The sequence below is a fragment of the Agelaius phoeniceus genome, chromosome 8 (genome assembly GCF_051311805.1).
Source record: "Agelaius phoeniceus isolate bAgePho1 chromosome 8, bAgePho1.hap1, whole genome shotgun sequence".
In the NCBI taxonomy this organism is placed as follows: Eukaryota; Metazoa; Chordata; class Aves; order Passeriformes; family Icteridae; genus Agelaius; species Agelaius phoeniceus.
Window position 1 is genome coordinate 21,816,141 of NC_135272.1, and position 19,334 is coordinate 21,835,474.

The 19,334-nt window shown below is 40.6% G+C and overlaps 1 protein-coding gene across 1 annotated transcript in view; it reads left to right on the forward strand.

The window, feature by feature from the left end:
• The window catches only part of TGFBR3 (transforming growth factor beta receptor 3), a 108,610-nt gene that overhangs the window by 41,748 nt on the left and 47,528 nt on the right, over positions 1-19,334 (forward strand). Inside the window, exons 3-4 of the mRNA XM_054638542.2 lie at positions 2,297-2,481; positions 18,720-18,857. Of these exons, the coding sequence (XP_054494517.2) occupies positions 2,297-2,481; positions 18,720-18,857 (323 nt within the window). The remainder of the gene's footprint in view (positions 1-2,296; positions 2,482-18,719; positions 18,858-19,334) is intronic.

The window sequence follows — 19,334 nt, forward strand, 5'->3', positions numbered from 1 at the left end:
CATCTTCCCCTTGTAGGATGTGAGGGGAAAATCCAGATGTCTTTTATCTAATGTATTAAATTTGTTCAGAGTAAGTACCAGATCAAGGCTGGAGGGGAGGATTGGTAGATGTCCTGCATGGGGATAGGTGTTCACAAGGAAATCACAAGGGAGGTATTTGCTTTTAATCCTGAACCTTTGCTAAGTGCACATTTTTGTCAGCAACTCCATTTTTGGTTTTGTTCAGTCTTATGCCTTGTTCTTTGTGGGTGAGTGCGTGTTATGATTGAAACATCTTAACCATCAATTCCATTCTGGGTGACAAGAAACAATTCAATGAACAAGTGCTCCTTTCCTTCCCAGCCCAAGAAATGCTTGTGGAGCTTAGAGAAGGTTTTGTGCAGGTTGTGTAACAAGGCGTGCTGTAGGACTTACGCATCAGCGGCCAGGCTAATTTAGCAGTAGATTCTCTGATCTGCTCTTGTACATCAGGAAAATGCAGCTTCTCTACTGGTTTTGTTATTGTTACAAATCCTCAATATTTCTTCAGCTGCTACAAAGGGCAACTTTTTAATTAATTTTTTTCTTAAACTGAATCATATCACTGCTTAGACCAGTCACATTTTGTATGTGTATTCTTTAAAAGGAGCTAAATAAAAACTAGAAAGCCTCAAGTCAGTGCTGCTTGGTCAGTGCTACTGCTAAGCTCCTCATTTAAGGAGAAGAAAGTTTGTTTATCCTCTGTACCCCAAGCACATGCCTGCGTAATTTATGCCTTGAGCATTTCCTTTACAAATATTCCTGCTCTGTGGGAGCTCATAGGATATGCACTATGCACTGGTGGGTTTCAGGAACGGCCTCTTTGAGGCCTGAGGCACTGCAGAAATCTCCCTGTGCTCAAGGGCTTTGCTTTTTCTAGATAGTCCGGTTTAAGACAGACTCTGACTTGGAAGTAAATGGCCAGCTGCAAGCTCTATTTTGAAAGTACCATGGTTTTAACCAGCCAAGTGTAGGTCAGTGCTAATACAATTAAATGTAAGTGTACACCAATGTCAGATGATCTCTAGTGTGACAATAGCTGGCTTTAGACTTGACAAAACCAGCTAGAGCTGTTCCATTTAATCAGTTGAGATTTTCTTTATTTTGAACTTCCTTCAAAGGAAGCATTTTACTTCAATTGCAGATGTGCTCAATTCAGAAAAAAACGTATGCTTCTGCCTTGTATTTCTCTTTTATGCCTGGCAGCCTCTGAACTGACTGGTTCATGAGAGTCTAATTCTTATCTGAGTGACTTTGGTGCAAATTAGGGGTTAAATCAATTACGTTCTCCTGCGACCTTCTGAATCAAAAACATACATGTATCTGTTACTGTCAGGGGTGGGCTTGAGCCATTTTGGAAAAGCAGGGCTGCTTTTCATAAATATTTGTCTTGATTTAGTTTCCTGGGATATAGTTTAAATGTAAACTGCTCTGTATACTTTGCTTTTGTGCTATCTGGCTCTATCACATCACACGCTCTCACGTACTATATAAGAGTATGGCACTACATCATGCTGTGGTGATTATTTGAAAGGGCGTACACTCTGTTTTGGACTAGATAAAACTGTTATCAGTGCAGATAATTGCTGTCAGACACAAAATAGACTCAGTAAACAAACATTTCATTTTATCATGTGACAGATGCCTGCTGTTTTGTACAATGTATTTGAATGATGTTCACTATAAATCAGCACTGCTTCAAAAGCAACAAATCCAGCTCGCCCAAATCCTTCCTGACATAATTACCTTTCTGGTAGATAGAAAGTTTTCATTGTTATATACACATGATGGCATTTACAGTTGCAGATAAGTGTTTGACATAAACATCTAAGACAAACCAATTCCCCTGACCACTATCGGGGGGGGGGGGGGGGGGGGGTTTCTTTGTTTTTTGAGAGGTTTTTTGCGGTTGTTGGTTGGTTTTGGTTGAGGTTTTTTGGTTGTTTTGTTTATTTTTGGTTTTGTTTAATGAGGTTTTTAGACATTTCCCCCCTCTCTTTGTTTTCCTCCCTGGTAAAGAAAAGAATACCTTAAGTTTTGGAATTCATACTTGAAAATGTAGACTTTCAGAGAGAAATGAACCAATGAGTTAGCATATTCAGGACAACTTAGAAGTGCAATGGGAATAAAAGTCTTAATTTTGTGGAGAATGAGTACAAAGCTTCTGCTTGTGCTTCTATGGATTTTCTGAACAAAAGGATCATCATTATTTGACAAGTATAAACAATGCATTGCTTTTTTTTCTCCCAGTGATGTGTGTCTGTGTCTTTCTCTGCAGGTCCTGTGCCTCAGAGGGAATGTGTCTTGTCGCCTGTTAACAATTCGCACCCAGTCCATGCCTTGTTGGAAAGCTTTACAGTCCTGTCTGGCTGTGCAAGCCGGGGCACGACCAGCCTGCCCCAAGAGGTGCACGTCCTCAATCTCAGGAACCCCAAGGAGGGTCTTGGCCATCATGAAAGAGAGGTAAAGGGGAAATTACTTTTTCTCCAGATCCCTGGTGATAAGTATGTCTGCAAATGGGATTATTATATGTTAATTTGCTGCATAAAGTTATTTCTGAATTGTCACCAAAGTACCACAAAGAACCATGTGCAATTTGCATGGAGACTGTCCACCTACACTTTACCTGTCATGTGAATAAACTGCTTCCATACCTAGCCACCCTCTTCATTATCTTTCACAACCACAAAGTATACTTAAAAAAGGTAGGGGGTGGGCAAAGGAAATAAGAAACAGATTTAGATCTCCCACAGGCCTTTGCAGAATTGGCTGTCTTCAAAAGCAGATCGTTTACCTAAATGTGTTGTAAATTAACATGAATACCTTTGGATCCCTGCCATGACCACTATAAACAAATACTGAAGTTTAGATTCTTTTACAGCCTTAATGCTTCACTGAGGGGGGACTGCTGTACAGAAAGCAAGTGTTGCTGACTATGGTAGTGTAATTACTTATGTGTGCTGCACTTGGAGGGACTGGCAAAAACTTCAGCTGTTCTGAAAGCAACAATAGAATAAAATTTTTGATGTGAAGTTGTGCCATACTGTTGTTTACTCTCAAAACACATGAAAACAGAGTGCCAAAGTGCAAAGAAAACATTGCATGCCATGACAGCTGAGCCTTTTAGTTCATACTCTTACAGTATTACACACACAAATCCTTAGTACTGTGTCCTCTGTGAGCACCATGTGGGTACACAATTAGAGAATTTGTAAAGAGAGAACAAAGATGATGATCTAACAGGGAGAAACTCAGGAAAAGAGGGTCTAAATCTGTGCTGAAAGAACTTTCAAGTGGAGTCTTTCTTAGTGATTAAAATAAAGGCAGATTCCCTTGGCTAGAATCAGTCTTTCCACTGACTTCAGTATCAGCCTTGTTGGGTTTGTGGTGACTTCAGCTCAATGTGTATTGTATGCATCCATGAAACTTCAGCTATTGTGTTCATTTTCAGTATATATATGGTTTTAAATGTCTAGTTTATGAGGAGAAAAATTAATTACAGTTTTTTAGTAGATACCTCATTGGCTTCCAATAACCAAAATTATCAGATCTTCTACTGTTGTGAGATGAAAAGTTATGCTTTTTTGGTGGGACTGTGAATGAGGAACAGATATTTTTATATTTGGGAGGGGATGATGGTAGTGTGGGGGTTTGTTTTGGGTTTTTTTTTTCTTTTGGTGTTCTTTAAACCTTTCTTAGTATACCAAGCACTGGATTATCAGCCTGATAAGTGCACTGTGAATGACTCAAAGTGTAGGTACGATCAGTTCTCTGGACACGAAGACCAAATTGTTGGGCTTTTTGGGTTTTGTGGGTTGTTTGCTTGGGGAGGGTGGTTGGGGTTGGTTGTTTTGGGTTTTTTGAGCATAGTTTCCGATGAGAACTAAATAGCTGTATGTGATTCTGCTGTAGATTTTTCAGTGCTTCTCTCATCTCCCAGGAACCTTTAAATCCATTGCTAAGTCAAAGGCAAATTTGGTATGAGTAGACCTCACAGGGTAATCACAAGTTTTATTGAAAGTGGGCAGAAGAGTGCCCGCACTGTGGGGCTGTGGTACTGGGGGAACTTGTAACTTCTTGGTTACTAAAGGGTGCCCAGGGCTGGGATGAAATGGGCTGCAGCTGGAGCTTGTACCTCCCGAGAGAGCAGCATGACTCAAGTGCATTTGCATAAGCCCAAATTTCCCTCTGGGCTGTGACTCGGAGATTTGCACAGCACGGGGATGAGGGCTGTGCCCTGCTGCCTGCTCAGAGTTACACAGTGCTACAATTAAACACTTGGCTTTGAGTAAAAATACTTGCTGTCCAGCAGAAAGAGGCTGCTTGAGCCTTGTCTAATGTGCTAATGCTAAGAAAGCAGTTTGCCCTAAGCTGTCCTGTCTGTGTGCTTTGGGGTGTACTGAAGTGTAGGGCACTGAATAGATCTCAGCATTTGAAACCTGTGGCCTCCTTCTCCCATTTCCTGAGCAATTTCCAGTCACGGCCCTTGGAGATGGCTGCTCTAAAAATGCACAGGAAGCTGGAGCAAGCTTTGCTGGCAACAGTGTTGAGCAAAAGAGTGTAAACAACTTGGAAAGATCAGATTTTACTTATAGGATCAGACTCAGAGAACAAAGCAGAGCAAATGTTATCTTTTCCATTATTGTAGAAACCAACTCCAAGTGGCCCTTTGTCTAAAAGTAGAATGTACCCATCACCTTAAGTTACATGAGCTTGATTTACCAGCTGAGGTATTTCCTGTGCCTGCAAATGCTGATAGCAAAGGTAGAGATCTGTTTGTCATGTAGTATTTCCAGTAGATTCCAGAATAAAACCAGTAGTTTTGTTTGACAGTACATTACTTAGATTTAGCAACATCGAAAGCATGTTTAAATAAATCATATATTTGTTCAGAGGTTGGCTGAAGTTTTAATGATTTGGAATGCAAGTTCTGAAAATCTTTAAGTGAAGGCTTGCTTTGAGGGAGGAGGTTGGGTTGTTTTGTTTTTAACCTGCACTGTGCTAGAATGCTGCTAAATTACACATTCCTTACTTGCTGGGAGGAGTGTAAACTTCCCCTAGCAAATCCCTTGGAAAGTTCATGCATTAAACATACTTGTGCAGTTATCATGGTTCTCATAAAGATGCAACATATGTGTATGCATTAATTTAACTCTCTTTGACACTCATGTAGAATATACAGACAACAAGCGTTTGCAAATTTAAGGGGTGGTTGATGAGGAGGAGGGTGTGTGGCAGGGGTGATGCAGGCAGGCTTTTCACTAAGGGTTAGTAAGATTTGAGTGCTTTTCCTTCCCTATAAACTGGGAAAAAGAAGACAAAAGACAGACTGGAAATGTATAGGAGTGTATATTCTGAACAGTCTTTGCGAAACTGAATCAGTAGTTTACCACTTCTGTGTTACGGCAGAAATCTGGTAAATATAAGCTCATATCATGAAATATTGTTATCACATTTATGATCTTCAAAGAATTTGTTTGTATTTTAATTCATTAATCCCATGGGGATGAAATCTTGTATATTGAGACTGGGAATGTCTTCTTTCTTCAAGTAAGAACCCCCACAGTTCCAATCTCTTTCAAATATTTCTTAGAAATGTCTTTTATCACAATTCATATTTGGCCATGCTTTATCATAGGAAATAGAATACGGGTGCATGTAATAGCCTCAAGTGTTTATATTGAACTTGGCAAGAAAAATGCAAGCCTTTTTTGTTTGTTTTATTTGATCAAATATTCCTGGGGAAGTGAGTGCGTGTGTGCATTTCTGTACTGATCTGGGTCTCAGCTGAATGCCAGGAACTACTGAACTCTTACAATAACTTTCTCTTTGGCTTTGGGTATCTTCACTGCTTCAGTTTCTCAGTTTTTAGAAAGGAGATAGTTGCTTCCTCATGGAGCTGTTTGTTCTGAGGAAGAGTTATTGTTTGCACAGTCACTTGGAAACTCTAGAAATTTGCACCAGAAAAATGTGTATAGAAGAGCATAAGATTATTTTAAAATGAAAGTCACTCTTCAAGTATATTATCAAGTCCTAAATAAATGGAGGATTCTTTTCTTATGCCTGTTGGTTGAATTTCCCTGAGCTGCTTCAGGCACACAGTTACAATTGAAATAGTTAACAGGAGAGAGGAGGGGCATGTTAAGTTAATCTCATGTGAATACTTAGGATTGAATACATATGAATACATGGAATCAGAGTTCCTGGCAATGGATTCACTATTGTTTTCATTGACATCCTCATCCTCAAAAACTTTAAGATGTTATGCCTGATACAGATGTTTAACATGTGTTATATGAAATGAAGGCAGGAAAACTAAGGACTTGTCTTTATTTTTATAATTTTGAGTAATGCCACTGAGGCTGTAATAATTTGACAGACCTTTTTCCTCTCTGTTTAATCAGTGCTACTCGGCAAAAAGTTAATAATAACAACTTTAAAATTTCCTTTAAGAGTAAACATGATATTAAAATGGCTGTTAGCTCCTGGAATAGGCTAATTGTAATAGGCTGATCCTGAATTCAGGATAATTTTTCTGTGTCACAGTGATTTTTGTTTTTACAATTTTGAAGATCTAGGTGGTGAAGGTGGTGAAAACCTAGTTCATGTTGCCTATTATGCTGCATATTTTCTGTATTTCCCAGTGTGTTTGTTTTAACTGTTTTCAGAAGTTTAATACTACAACAGCTATACCCAAGGCTATGTAAGGGAAAAATGTTTTGTTTCATGCTCAGGCATCCAGAGATCCAGGAACAGCCTTAAGATTCAGCTCAGATAAAGGGGCCACTTTCTGGGCATATTTAAAACATGCTGACCTGCAGCACCAGAGTCATGGTCAGAGGGAGCCTGGAGGTCATGTGCTGACCGCAGGCAGGAAGGGAATTCAAGGTTTGTTACTTGACAGCTGGAGTTAGTGAGGATTTTGTTACCTATTCATTTGTTTGAATAGGTATACGGTGCTGCACGTGGGTATATTTAGTATTTCTGGTAGGTCAAAGGCCTTTGCTTTGAAGAAAAGTAGTTGCTGCTTTATAAAAAGAAGCTTTGAGAGATAAAACAAAGCACTGTGCCTCTGCCAAGGTACAGACAAATTCTGAACTTAGCAACAGTGTTTTTCTTTTCTTGCCTCTTGACTTTCTGACCACCTTAGCTTGGCAGCAGAAGTAGATCTCTAGCTATAGCAGCAGACCTGCATGTTTCAATGCCTGTTCAGGGGTTTTGAACCTTCAGCCTCCTCAGCTGGCCAGCTCTCCTGTTATACTGAGCCCATCAAGGTAAATTTGATCACTTCACCCATTATTTTTTGTTCCATGATGGTGTGTGGTTCATGAAGTTGTGCAGAGGCAACATAATCAGTCATCCTGGGTATACAGAATAACAATGGAAAAGGAGTTTGGCCACCTGCAAGACTCTGTCAAATTTGAGGTTGACTACTGCTTTTTATTGTAATTATTTTGCATGGTGTTTTGTGAGGGAGGGGTGCCACATAGGAAGGTTGAGAATGGGAAGTCCAGATGAATTACTGCTTCCACCAGTGCTCTGTGCCAGTGAGGTCTCAGAATCAAGCTGTGAGTGACGCTGTGGCAAATGTACTCCAGGAATACCCTGTATTTGTTGTTGCTTGGAAAGCAGGAGTTCCTCATCACATGCATCTTTGATCCTGGGTAATTTCCAAAGCTTGCCCACAGCCTGTGGTGGCTCCACTGGCTCACCAGAATGGTTTCACAGGCTGCTGTTTTACTCCCTTTATTGCACAGCCATGCCCAAGAGCCCAGCTGGAGTACTGGACTGAATCAGAAGAGAAAGTACATGATAGACCTTATAAAGCCTTAAAAATAGTGGAAGCATGTGCCACAGAAATCGTAATCATTCAGTGTCTGTCTCAGATAATTCCATGTCTGCTGAAAGCTGCAACTCCCATGCAGCCGATACATTAAAATGACATTAATGTCTTAATTGCCTTCATGATGAACATGGCATTTACCATATTTTTAAGAAAGTGGAGTTTGCTTGTTGTTTGAAAGCCTTTACAATGCTTTCTCCTCTTTGTTAGCACTTTGAGGCATCTGTGCTTGCATAAAATTCCACCTTTTTTAATGTGGCTTTTTCATCTTGTTTGTCTGGACTGCAGTCTTTGCATGTTGTTTTTAGCCAGCTCAGGATTTGCTGGTCACTGGATTTGGCAGTCGTTTTGTGTTCTGCCCACCAGAACTGCCAGAGGAAGTCCTGTGTTGGCCAGAGGAGTCTGTTTGTACAGAGCCTGATGTCCTGCAGGAGCGTGGCTTGACGCGTGTCTGCCCTTAAAGAGGCAGCAGTGACATCTCATGACTTGGAAAGTGCTGTGCAAAGCCTCGCTATTTTCTGTTTTTAGAAATGGGGCTGTTTGCTGTGTGCAGAAAGTGAGCCCTGTTCTCAGTTGAGGGAGCTGTGTGGAGCGGTGGCTGAAGCCCTGCCAGGGCCTACCACAGAATGCTAGCAGCTTCAGAAGGAAAAACGTCAGTGTGAGTTTTCTGGCTGCTCACAGTTCTGGGTTTTGCTGACTGCTGCTTAAAATGTCATGTTGGAAGCTGTAAACTGGACCCTTGTTTTCCTCTGAGGCAAGATGCAGCAGGTACTGATGTGCTCTTGCAGGGCTGTAGAGAGCAAGAAGGCTGCTGCTGTTTACTGGATGGGCTCTTCCTGTCTCTCTGTGGCTTGGATGTGTAGGCACACTGTGCACGTGGGCTCACACGTTTCTTTCAGGCAGATGTGTGTTGATTTTTGATCATAGACTGTGATTTGTGTTCATGGTCTCCAGTTTCCTCAAAGCTTCTGACATGTCTTCTTTATAAATTTCTGCTTTGTCTGTAATTACTTCCTCTGAGAAAAGATAATTAAGGAAGTGAGGACATTTCCAGGAGTACATCTATATCCCAAACTCCATGGTTAGGTTCCAGTCTAGCTTTGGGCTCATGCATGTATGTGTGAGATATTGGAGCACCATTTGTCAGGAGTGGTCATATTTATGTTGTTCTCTAGAGCATCTGTTTGAACCAAAAGCTGGAATTAATGAAGTCGTTCTTCTTCAGCCTCCCAGTGCAGGGGAAAATTTCCAACATAAATTGTGTGGAGCTTGTCATGCCTGACAGCTGTGCTCCTGAATCAGCTGAAAAAGTAAAACCATGCTGTGGCAAGATAGAAGAACAACAAATGTTTTAATTGGTTGGGTGTTTTTATGTTGATCTTGCTTTTGATAACACTCAAATTTGTGTTTCTCAAGAAGAGTCTCTTATTTTTCCTGTGAAACATAAGCAGAGTACTTATACAGAGTACTTATTTAGTGGCAAACACTAAACTACTTTAGTGATACATTAGTGCAGCTCTGTAGTTTCTGCTGGGTGGCTAGCATCTATCTAACTTGTTGAAAATACAGGCAGTGGAAACTTGTGTTTACCTGAAATAGCCTGTGCAGATTAGTTTAGAAGGCCCCAAATGCATTTAAGGAAGACAGTCCTGGCAGATATTTATCATATGTCTTTTATCTCTCAGTTTAAGAAGCTTTTCCTTTAGGACAGGAGCTGCTTTTTAGTAGGTACTCATATATCCTCTGACATAGTTAACTGCCTCAACATCCATTTTTTCTCTTCAGGGCACTGGATACCCTGTTACACAGCTACTTAGTAATAGTTTAGGGCAGGGGTGGGAGAAGGGAAGGCAAATGAAAATTTGCAGCTCAGGCGATGCACTGAAGGAAAACTTAGATCTGCAATATATGTACAAATAAATGTGGACTAGAAAATTACCTGGAAATTTGTTTCATTTCTGCATGAGTCTTCTGCCTTAAAGTAAAACTTAGTGTGATGATAGCATTTTTTGAATAGGCCACTAGCAACAGTAGGGGAGATGTTGTACTTGTGGTGTATAGGGACAGATCCTCTGCCCTTAAACAGATCTAAAGCCAACAAGGAATTTTCCCACAAAATGTAGAAAAGGAAGACTGTCCCCCATATGCCATGTGAATGGTATTGACATCTACTGATTTATGCAAAGCTGAGCAAAGCACTGTGTTTTGGGAAGCCTGCCTGATCTACAGAAGGGCAGATGGCAAAAATGGTTTCCCTTAATCTTTGGGAGCCTGAGCATCTCAATCAGGTCACAGACAGAATGGGCAAAGGGGTCCCAGCTTTGCACTGATGGGCATCAGTTTTCCATTGACCAAAGCATGGGGCTGGTCACTGTGGGCAGCCCTTGCTCTGGTGACCACAGTGGGGATTGTCGTGTGGAAGTTACATTTGGTTGGCAAAGCTGAGCAGAATTGCATGTGCAGAGACTGCTTTCTTTGCTGCAGACAGAAGTTTTTGAAAAATCTTTTTTTTCAGGAAGAAAGAGAATTCTGGTTCTCCAAGCGTGTAATGCAGAATGCATTCAGTGAAAATTGAATTGAAATATGTATACACAGGGGAAGCTGGAAATTGTATAATTCAGGTAAACAAAGCTAACATAGGCAGTGTGTATGATATCTACGTAAAATTTATCAGTAAACTCTTTGGGTTATACTTTCAAGATGATTGTTACAGAACTGTCTCAGTATGACTTATGATAATACAGTTATTGCCCTTTGTGTTCTGTCCTTATACCTTCCTTAAACCTTCAAGTTTTTTTACTCTTATTATTCTTGCAATTTGAATGTCTTACCCATTTCTATTGCAAATAGGACTTCAATAACTGTCCTGCCTATTTGACAGGCTATTTGTGTCAGGAATAGCTTTTGTTACCTAAGTATTTGCATAAACTATTAGCATTTGGCTGCTCCAGCTTAGAATAACAACTTAGGAACATCAGAAATTAATTTGATATGTTTTTGTCAGAAAATAAATGATGTGATTAAGCTGTGGGCAGACAGCTTATGGGGCAACATTTTCATGAAGCTAGAAGAACTATTTTGTAATGTCTCCTTGTGTCAGAATTTTTTTATGCTGTGTGAGCTGTGGTGCTTTCTGAACAGGCACTGCATTTCCAGTAAAACTGTACCAGCATGGTTGCCTGCTCTTCCACTTTTGAGGAGCAAGTATTACTGGTGCAGGAAACCACCAGTTATGAACCAGACACAGGCAACTCTGCTGCCAGAACAGAGCAGTATGTTTAATGTCATACAGCATACTCATCTGGCACATGATGTCTTTGATAATGTTATAGTACTAAATTTTACTTGTAATTTACTTTTTTTAGTCTGTTGTGTGGAGCAGCTGAATTACAAGCCACATGAGGAGATCTAAATGTGCTGCAATTCCATTCTATTACACAGACCCTCAGCTTGATCATTTAATACTAGGGCAAGAAACATACCAGAACTTGCACTGGAGGCAGAACTACAGATAATTTTTGACTATGCTGCAAGCCTGTAGGCTTTTGTTCTAAAGCGCTCTCTCTCATCCAGCTGTTGGATACAAGTATGAAGTCAGTGTATGGGTAGGTCAGTTTTCTAGCTGGTTCTGAAGCCTTAGGTCTTCATTAAAACAATGTGCTGCTCTACAGGGAATTGGTGCCAAACTCCAGGGTGATGCTTCATCCCTACTCAAGGTGAAGGGACTTTGTTTAGTTCTTGTCTTGAACACATTTTGGGGCTGTCCTTTAATGGCTGAGGTCAGTTGGTCTGCTCAGCCTAGGGAAGAGGAGACTGAGGGGAGACCTTGCCACATTCTACAACTTCCTCATGAGGGGAAGAGATGGTCAGGCACTGATCTCTTCTCTGTGGTGACCAGTGACAGGACCCAAGATAATGGCCTGGAATTGTGTCAGGGGAGGCTTAGGTTGTATGTTGGGAGAAGGCTCTCCACTCAGAGAGTGGCTGGGCACTGGAACCCCCAGGAAGTGGTCACAGCCCTAAGTCTGACAGAGCTCCAGAAGTGTCTGGACAATGCTCTCAGGCACAGGGTGTGACTCCTGGGGATGCTGCTGTGCAGGGCCAGGAATTGGACTCAATAATCATTGAGGGGCCCTTCCAACTCAGCTTGTTCTGTGATTCTCTGATTTTTCCTCTGAATCATTATTAATGGGAACATCATGCATAATTCAGAACAGTTTGTTAGTGGATATTGGCATGTTCATGTGCTGTAGGACTTGACTTTTAAGCTCTTTGTGTCTAGCACAGCACACCCTGACCTTTAGCCCCTATTGTAGGACAAACAGGGGTGAAGGGAAAAGGAGTTTTCAATCACCTACTTAATGAAGAGAGTGCAGTGGGCCACAGGTCATAGCTGGGCAGTCCTTATCAACTTTTCTATTTTCTTATCTTCTTTTTTATGGAGCCTAGTTTTCCAGTCTGGGTGGTAGATTGTAACAGTCAAGAGATTGTGCAATATATTCTCTGTTTCATGAAGTAATGTATGGGACCTCATCAGTCTCTGGTTTAATGCCAGTAGCTTCAGTGGAATTATGCCAGAGGTGAATCTTTCCCATGATTTTTAAAACTGTGCTATAACTGCTGTTTAGTCAATCTGTTCTCTAGTACTGTGTGGGCGAGAAGGTCCAGGCAATGCCAATCTATTTGCAATTGTGTACTTAGGGGAAAATAAGCAAAGGGTTGATTTTAAAATAGAGTGTTACATGAGCCTTGGAAATAAACTTCAGTCCCCATGTACCTGGGTAGATGCTACCTGGGACTCAGATCCATTCCCTAAGGATTGAGTTGTGCCTCATCCTGGAAGTAAGAACAGGTCTTTGCAGCTCCCTCCCTGCTCTGTCCCACAGGGACAGGTCCCTGCCCCAGCAGCATCCATGAGTGCTGCTCTGGCAGAGAGAAGGTGGCATGGTGTGTCCCTGGCAAGGACTGGGAAGGTGGCACATGGTTGGGTTCTGTGGGAGAAAAAGGAACTCTCTGTGGGTATGAGTACTTGCTTTTAGTGCCATTGCAGTTTCCCTGCAGTTAGTGGTTTCTTTGATACTGTTTTGCAGATCTTCTGATTGCTGAGGTGAGTTTTCAAAAATTGGTGCTTGCCCTGTCTGAACAAAGAGTCTGTGTTGGAGAACCTTCCCAGAAGGGAAGCAGTAGGATCTTGTGTGCTTTTAGGAACCTGCTTATATAATCATTTGATTTAAGAATGCAAATATGTAACCCTGAGAGCAAAGTTACATTCAAGCAGTAACACCATGTGAACATATTTTGAGTTTCTTGGAAAAATCAGCAAACTCTCTCTCAGAAACTGTTGGCTCTCAGAAGCTGGGTATTGTGATCTACTATAGCTGGCTTGGTATCAAATCTGTAACACAATATTCAGTGAGCATAGCAAAAATATGAGGGGAAGGAAGAAACAGTATTTGGTTTTGAATCGCAATCCCTGTCTGAAGAGTATGCTTTTTCTTGAGTGTTATTTGGAGAAGAAAAGGATCCTTCCCAAAGTACTTGATAATCACTTCTGAAAAGTGGTGCAGTACCAGATCCCACCAGTTGAGTTGGATTAATGGATTAATCCTTAACTGAATTCTATTATGGCCAATGTACTAACATTATATTTTTTCTAGTGAATTTCAGTATAAATTCCAAATCTCCTATACTGATAGACACAAGTGAACTGTAAAAATAAGTTTCTTCGTATTAATTTCTTTGACTTGTAATATCAGAATAAACTATGTTCTATAAATATTGTATTAACAAAAGGAGTGAGAGCACTTAGGACAGAGATAGATGTAAATTTTCATATTTCAGCTCTAAATTTTGCCTGCTTTGAATGAGTTAATTTAATCTTTGCAGCAGAGTAATGAGTTAAGATGTCATAAATCTGTCTTTACTGCATCACTTATAAGTCAGAAAATATACTTATGTGATCTGAGAGTTAAAATTCTTTTTTTCTTCGTTTTTAGAGAACAGCTGTCCAAGCCTAGACGGTGTAATTCAATACAACACCACATATTTTGTCCTGGCTTTTTAGCACAGATTTGTAATGGTTGTTTTGGAAAATGTGCTATGGATTTATCTGAAGGTCTTCATGCCGGAATAGTTAATTCAACCTTACAAATCCTTGGCACTTAGCTTTCATCTTTTTAGAGCAAAACACAGAGCCTGTGATTTGATGCCTTGAAGTCAGCAAAACAAAATGGTACTTTAACAGCAGCATTTACTTTGATCAGTTTTCAGCATTTGTGTCCCTGCCTTTCACGTGGTACAAATTGCTTTAGCAGAGTAGCGGGGCAGGAGCCCGTAGACTGTTTTTGTAGTTGGTTTCTGTGGTGATACTCAGCCTTCCATGAAACTGATCTCTGGGGACAGGAGCCTCTGCAGCCGCCTTAACCTTGCTGCTGCTGGAGCCCTGGAAGGAGCTGTGCAGAATGGGCAGGCAGCAGAGACCAGCAGGGTCTGGCTCAGCAGTGCCAGCGCACCTTTGGTGGGCACTGTGCCCATGGAGGGCAAATGCATTCCAGAAACAGGACACAACCACTGGGCTTCACAGCCCCCTTGGACCTGGGTGCTTTCAAGAGGAATGTGTAGGATTTGTTCTGAGATTTTCAGAATAGCTTAAGTCTATCATTTTCAGCTATGACCAAATCCTTGTATTCCTCACAAGTTAGTCATGTATTATTTGGAGGAGTGTGTGCCAAAGGGGGCCAGACACCAGTCTGAAGAGGAGCTTCCTCTGACAAACAGCTGCTGAAGTTGAGCCTTGCTGAGAGGGCCATTGCTGACACACATGCCCAGAAGGTCTGGCCTAGCTATTGATTGCACAATGAAAATGTTGGCTGTGCAGCAGCTTTGTGATCAAATGAGCCCTTCACTGGGAGTGAGGAATGTGTTGGACCACATTGACTTATTTTCCTGCGCTGTTGTGGTGCTGTCTGCTTGGGTAAATACTGTCTCTTAATATGTTTTTAAAGTAATATGGGCAAAGCAATAGCAGCTGCTTTTTAAATGGACTAGGTGACCTAAAAATGCCCAAGTCCATTTAATGATTCTGGTTAAATTTTCTTTTGGTATTGTTTGACCAAACTGGTCACAGAGCTGCCTGAGACGCAGAAGACTTTGAATCAAGTAGTACGTTGTTGAAAAGTACCAAATGTGTGTACTTTGTAAACTTCTTTGAAAATCTAGGAATGGGTGGAGGATGTCCCTTTTTGGATCTCTGATTTTTATTTTTTTTTAAAGCTTATGTGGGAGTTTTAGAAAAAAGTTAGGAACTTTACCACAGAGTTCACAGAGTTCAGAGTTTGTTGAGATTGCTGTAGAGAGAGTAGGGATGAAGATCTTCCTCTGCAGTGCTATGGATGGAGGCAGCCATGCCAGAAATTAGCACAGGGACAAGTCAGTGGGAGCACAGCTGTGGCAGCAGAGAGCTCAGCAAGGCACAGCTAAACTTGTGCTTGTGTTGATGTCATAACTTTTAACACCTTAGAGTCCTGTTTAGCCTTTCAGTCTCTGAAGCAGGAGTGGGAAGAGGCATTTAAATGCCTCTGATGCATATTCAAAGTCCAGGCTTTCACTTGGAGCCTGCAGTTCAAACCACTCTCCCTCACATAAACACCTCTCTGGTGAGCTGTTCTGACCATGCCTGCTGTACTTGGTTTGAAGTTTCCCTGTGATACCCACTGACTGTAGTTATGCAGTGTAAAAAACTCAGTGCTTGGCAGCAGGGTTTTGGTGTAAAGATCCTGAGTGCTGGTAACTCCCCAGCAGTTTGTTTGAAAAACTTGCTTGAAAAAGATGCATTATATACATCTTTAATTTTACAAGCTGAGGGAATAGCAACTACAAAGTCTGATAGCAGACCCAGTTGCAAAGAGTCTCTGATTTTCTCACTAAGGCAGTATGATTGCTCTGTGTGCTCTCATGTGACTACAACAACAGGAAGAAATCTTCATGGATTCTAAAACATCTGTCTTGTCTGATAGATGTTGGTTTTGAACAAATTTGTCTGAGATCAGTTGAAACAGAGGTACTTCTCCATGTCCTTATTACCCAAAGGACTTGGCCTAGCTGTTCCTGAGATGACGTTTTAAGAATGTGTTACATGTATTGTATCATTCCTGCTTTTAATAAAATATGGAGGTTTTAAATAGCAAAAATTTTTTGAAGTTTCTAATAAGAGCCATATCTTTTACACTGACTTGCCATTCTGACAAAAACAGCCAGGATGCAAGCCTAAGCTGAGTGCTCCGTTGGCCAGTGCAAGAGCATTGTTACTAGTTTTTATTCTTGGTTATTTAAGCACACAACTATATTATAAGTAATTTCATCAATATCTAGCATCAAAGGAAATCAGTTACTATTTGGCATGGAAATATGTTAGATGCACTTTATGCCATTTGAAGCTGAAAAAAATCAGCATGAAATTTGAACTCATATTTCTGAGATCAGAACTTCAAAAGATATAACTGGACTACTTTACTAAACTGAAATTATGGTCTTTTTATTGTTTTGTAAGAAAACATAAGCCAAGAACAAGGTAATTGCATTTAATAGTTTTAACAGCTTATTATTAATTAGCAGTGATTACAGCTGAAAAGCCACAAGAATTAATGAAAGCTGTTTAATTGTCATGAATTTAATAGTGGTTCTAAACACTTTGCTTTTTACTTTCACCTCTCCATTTCTAGACAGAACAACAAAGCAGGAGTCTTGTAAAATGAATAACTTCTCTCTTATTTTCAGGTAACAGAACTACTTTGGCTCTATAGCTGACAGAGCAAAGCAGTTTCTGTACCTAAGAATGTGACTGTTTGGCATTTCAGGTCTCTGTCCTCCCATTAGAATTGAGAGCACTACCACCCTGCACTTTGCTAAAATGAGAAAGAATAAAATACTTCAGAGGCAGAAAAAAATTGGAGAGAAATGTGGTTCTTGGTAGTCTGTTGTACTTGGTGTTTTCTTTATGAGATGTGTTCTCTGCTGGAGAGGCCGGGTGGTGCTGCAGAGAGCAGGAGATGGCACTTGCTGGACACTGCCCAGCTGCTGGCCACGAGAGGAGCTCCTTCTTTAAGGCAGCTTGGCTTTAGTACAAATATGGATCTACTCAGTTTTCCAACAACTTCAATCAAGCTTAACAAAGCTTGATTTGTTAAGGATGTCCTGGGTGCTCCCAGGGGGGTGTGTGTGGGGTGTGATGTCTGTCACTGTGGGGACTGGAGACACCTTTGGTCAGTGACATTTCAGAATCTGGTGCGTTCTGCATGTAAGCAACTGCTACCAGTTAGTGTGAGAGCACAGCCAGCTGTTTGCTAGCTTTCTTGCAAGTTCTTAAGTAGTGATAAAAGGTCTTTCTGCTGTCCTCTGAGTGCATTGGACCTGAGACCAGGGCCTGGCTGTGACTTTAGAGTGATGGTGAACTTTTCAAGGTGAAATAAATAAAAAAAAAAGAAAAAAAAATCAAAAAACCTCAAAAAACCAACGAACCAAAGGAAAAAAAAAAAACCAAACAATGCGAAAAACCCAAACCAACCAAACTAAAACCACCCTACTGTCTACTTTGGAAAATATTTTCAACAGTAATAGGTGCCTAGTTTTCAATTTGGTCTCTAGCTTTCATCTAGTTAGTTTAGTGGAGATTCACCCATTTACTTTACTGGTAAACTAATGGCTGTTTGCTACTGTATAAGAATCGTGCAATGAACTATACATAGTGGCTCTTCTCTGTCTCAAATACCCTTTTAATTTCTCTAGCAAGATACAGAATTCATTTTGAATTATCTTTGTGCTCATTTCTGTTTGCCACCACTCAAACTGGTGGTTGTGTTCATGTTTGCTTCCTCTATGCTTTTTTTAGAAAGAGCTGTGATTGTCAGGGAGCCTGCCTGTCACCAGTGTGGTGGGACATCGGCTTCCCTGCTCAGTCTGTGGTAGATCATCTCTCCAATGCACACTAGAGGTTTCTTCCTGTAATGTGGGATGAAGTATCAAGCTAAATCCTGACTGCTTAAACAGCTTATTAGGTGCCACAAAAACCACTGTGATATCAATTGCAAGTCTGTATATGCTAAAAAAGGCCAGGCTGTTCTGTCGTATGTTTGGTTATGGTTTTGTCCAACACTAAACCCTTTCTAGAAGGGCAGTACTGGGGTACGAGGAGCTGGGCAGGAAGGACTTCCAGCAACTACAAACTGGTTGTTTCAAAGCCACTTCTTACAGCTTGCCTCACTTCCATGATGTTCACTTTGCTCAGATCATTTACTCTGTGTATCTTTTTAGCCTCTGAGCACAGGCATTTTCTTTCCCTAGTGTATGTTAAAATTTCTTTTGGAATTCCTTCCATAAAGTAATGTAGTGTTCGCTTGTGTTTCTGGATTTGTTCCTCCTGGTTTTTGTTTGTTTAGTTTTATTTGTTTTGCAGGCTAGATTTATGTCCTTAACAGAATCAGCAGATGAGGTTTTATACTCTAAGCCAGCCTTGTAGACTACCATCTAGAAACCAGAAATCAGAGCTTGCTTTGCAGTTCTTTTTATCTCCTTGTTCTCCAACTCTCAGCTTAGCTTGACCTTTTGCATAAGATATTTTTCATCAGCATTTGCCAAGGTTTTCTTTTTAGCAGTGCTCGGCAAGCATAGAGCACAAATGTTAACTATTTCATATTTTATTTTCTCTACGCTCTGTTGACTGACTTTTGTGGAAGTAGATTAGTCTGAAATCTTGAGTCAAGAGGTCTGAATGCTAAAAGTCATAATATATATATATAAATTACCTTTGATTCATTGTTTCAAATTCCAGGAAGTATTCACATGTTTCTGTGTTTTTCTGTAGGTCACGTTACATTTGAATCCAATTTCATCAGTGCATATTCATCAGAAGCCTCTGGTGTTTCTTCTCAACTCTCCTTTGCCTTTGGTCTGGAAGCTAAAAACAGAAAGATTGGCACCTGGAATCCGAAGAGTTTTCTTTGTAAGTGTACACAGTCCTCTGGCCTGCTCTCTGTCATAGTGGCTTGTCACATAAGGCATGGAGTTAATGGTATTCATTTGGAAAATTTTCAAACTTGGATTAAAAAAAAAAGTTAAGAGAGGGTCAAGTTTCATTGTAGGGCTCTGGGGAACAGTTAGATGGTAGGGCAAAGCAGTTTGGAAAAAGTAGCCAATTACTTGTAATGTGAATTTAAGGAAAGGAAAGCAAAACTGCTTTTCAGAATCTGCACATCATATAACTATTAATACTAACAGCCATTAGAGTTCAAAAAGCTGTGAGGTTATAGCAGATTGCCAGTCCTGATTGGAAGTCTAACAGTACCATAAAGCAAAAAGCCTCAGAGCTATTGGAAATATTAAGAGTGGATGCTAATTGTGTGGTCTGTGACCAAAACAAAAATTTGTATCTATTGAGCTTAATATGTCCAGCTATGGTTTATGTCTCTGATGAAGTTTT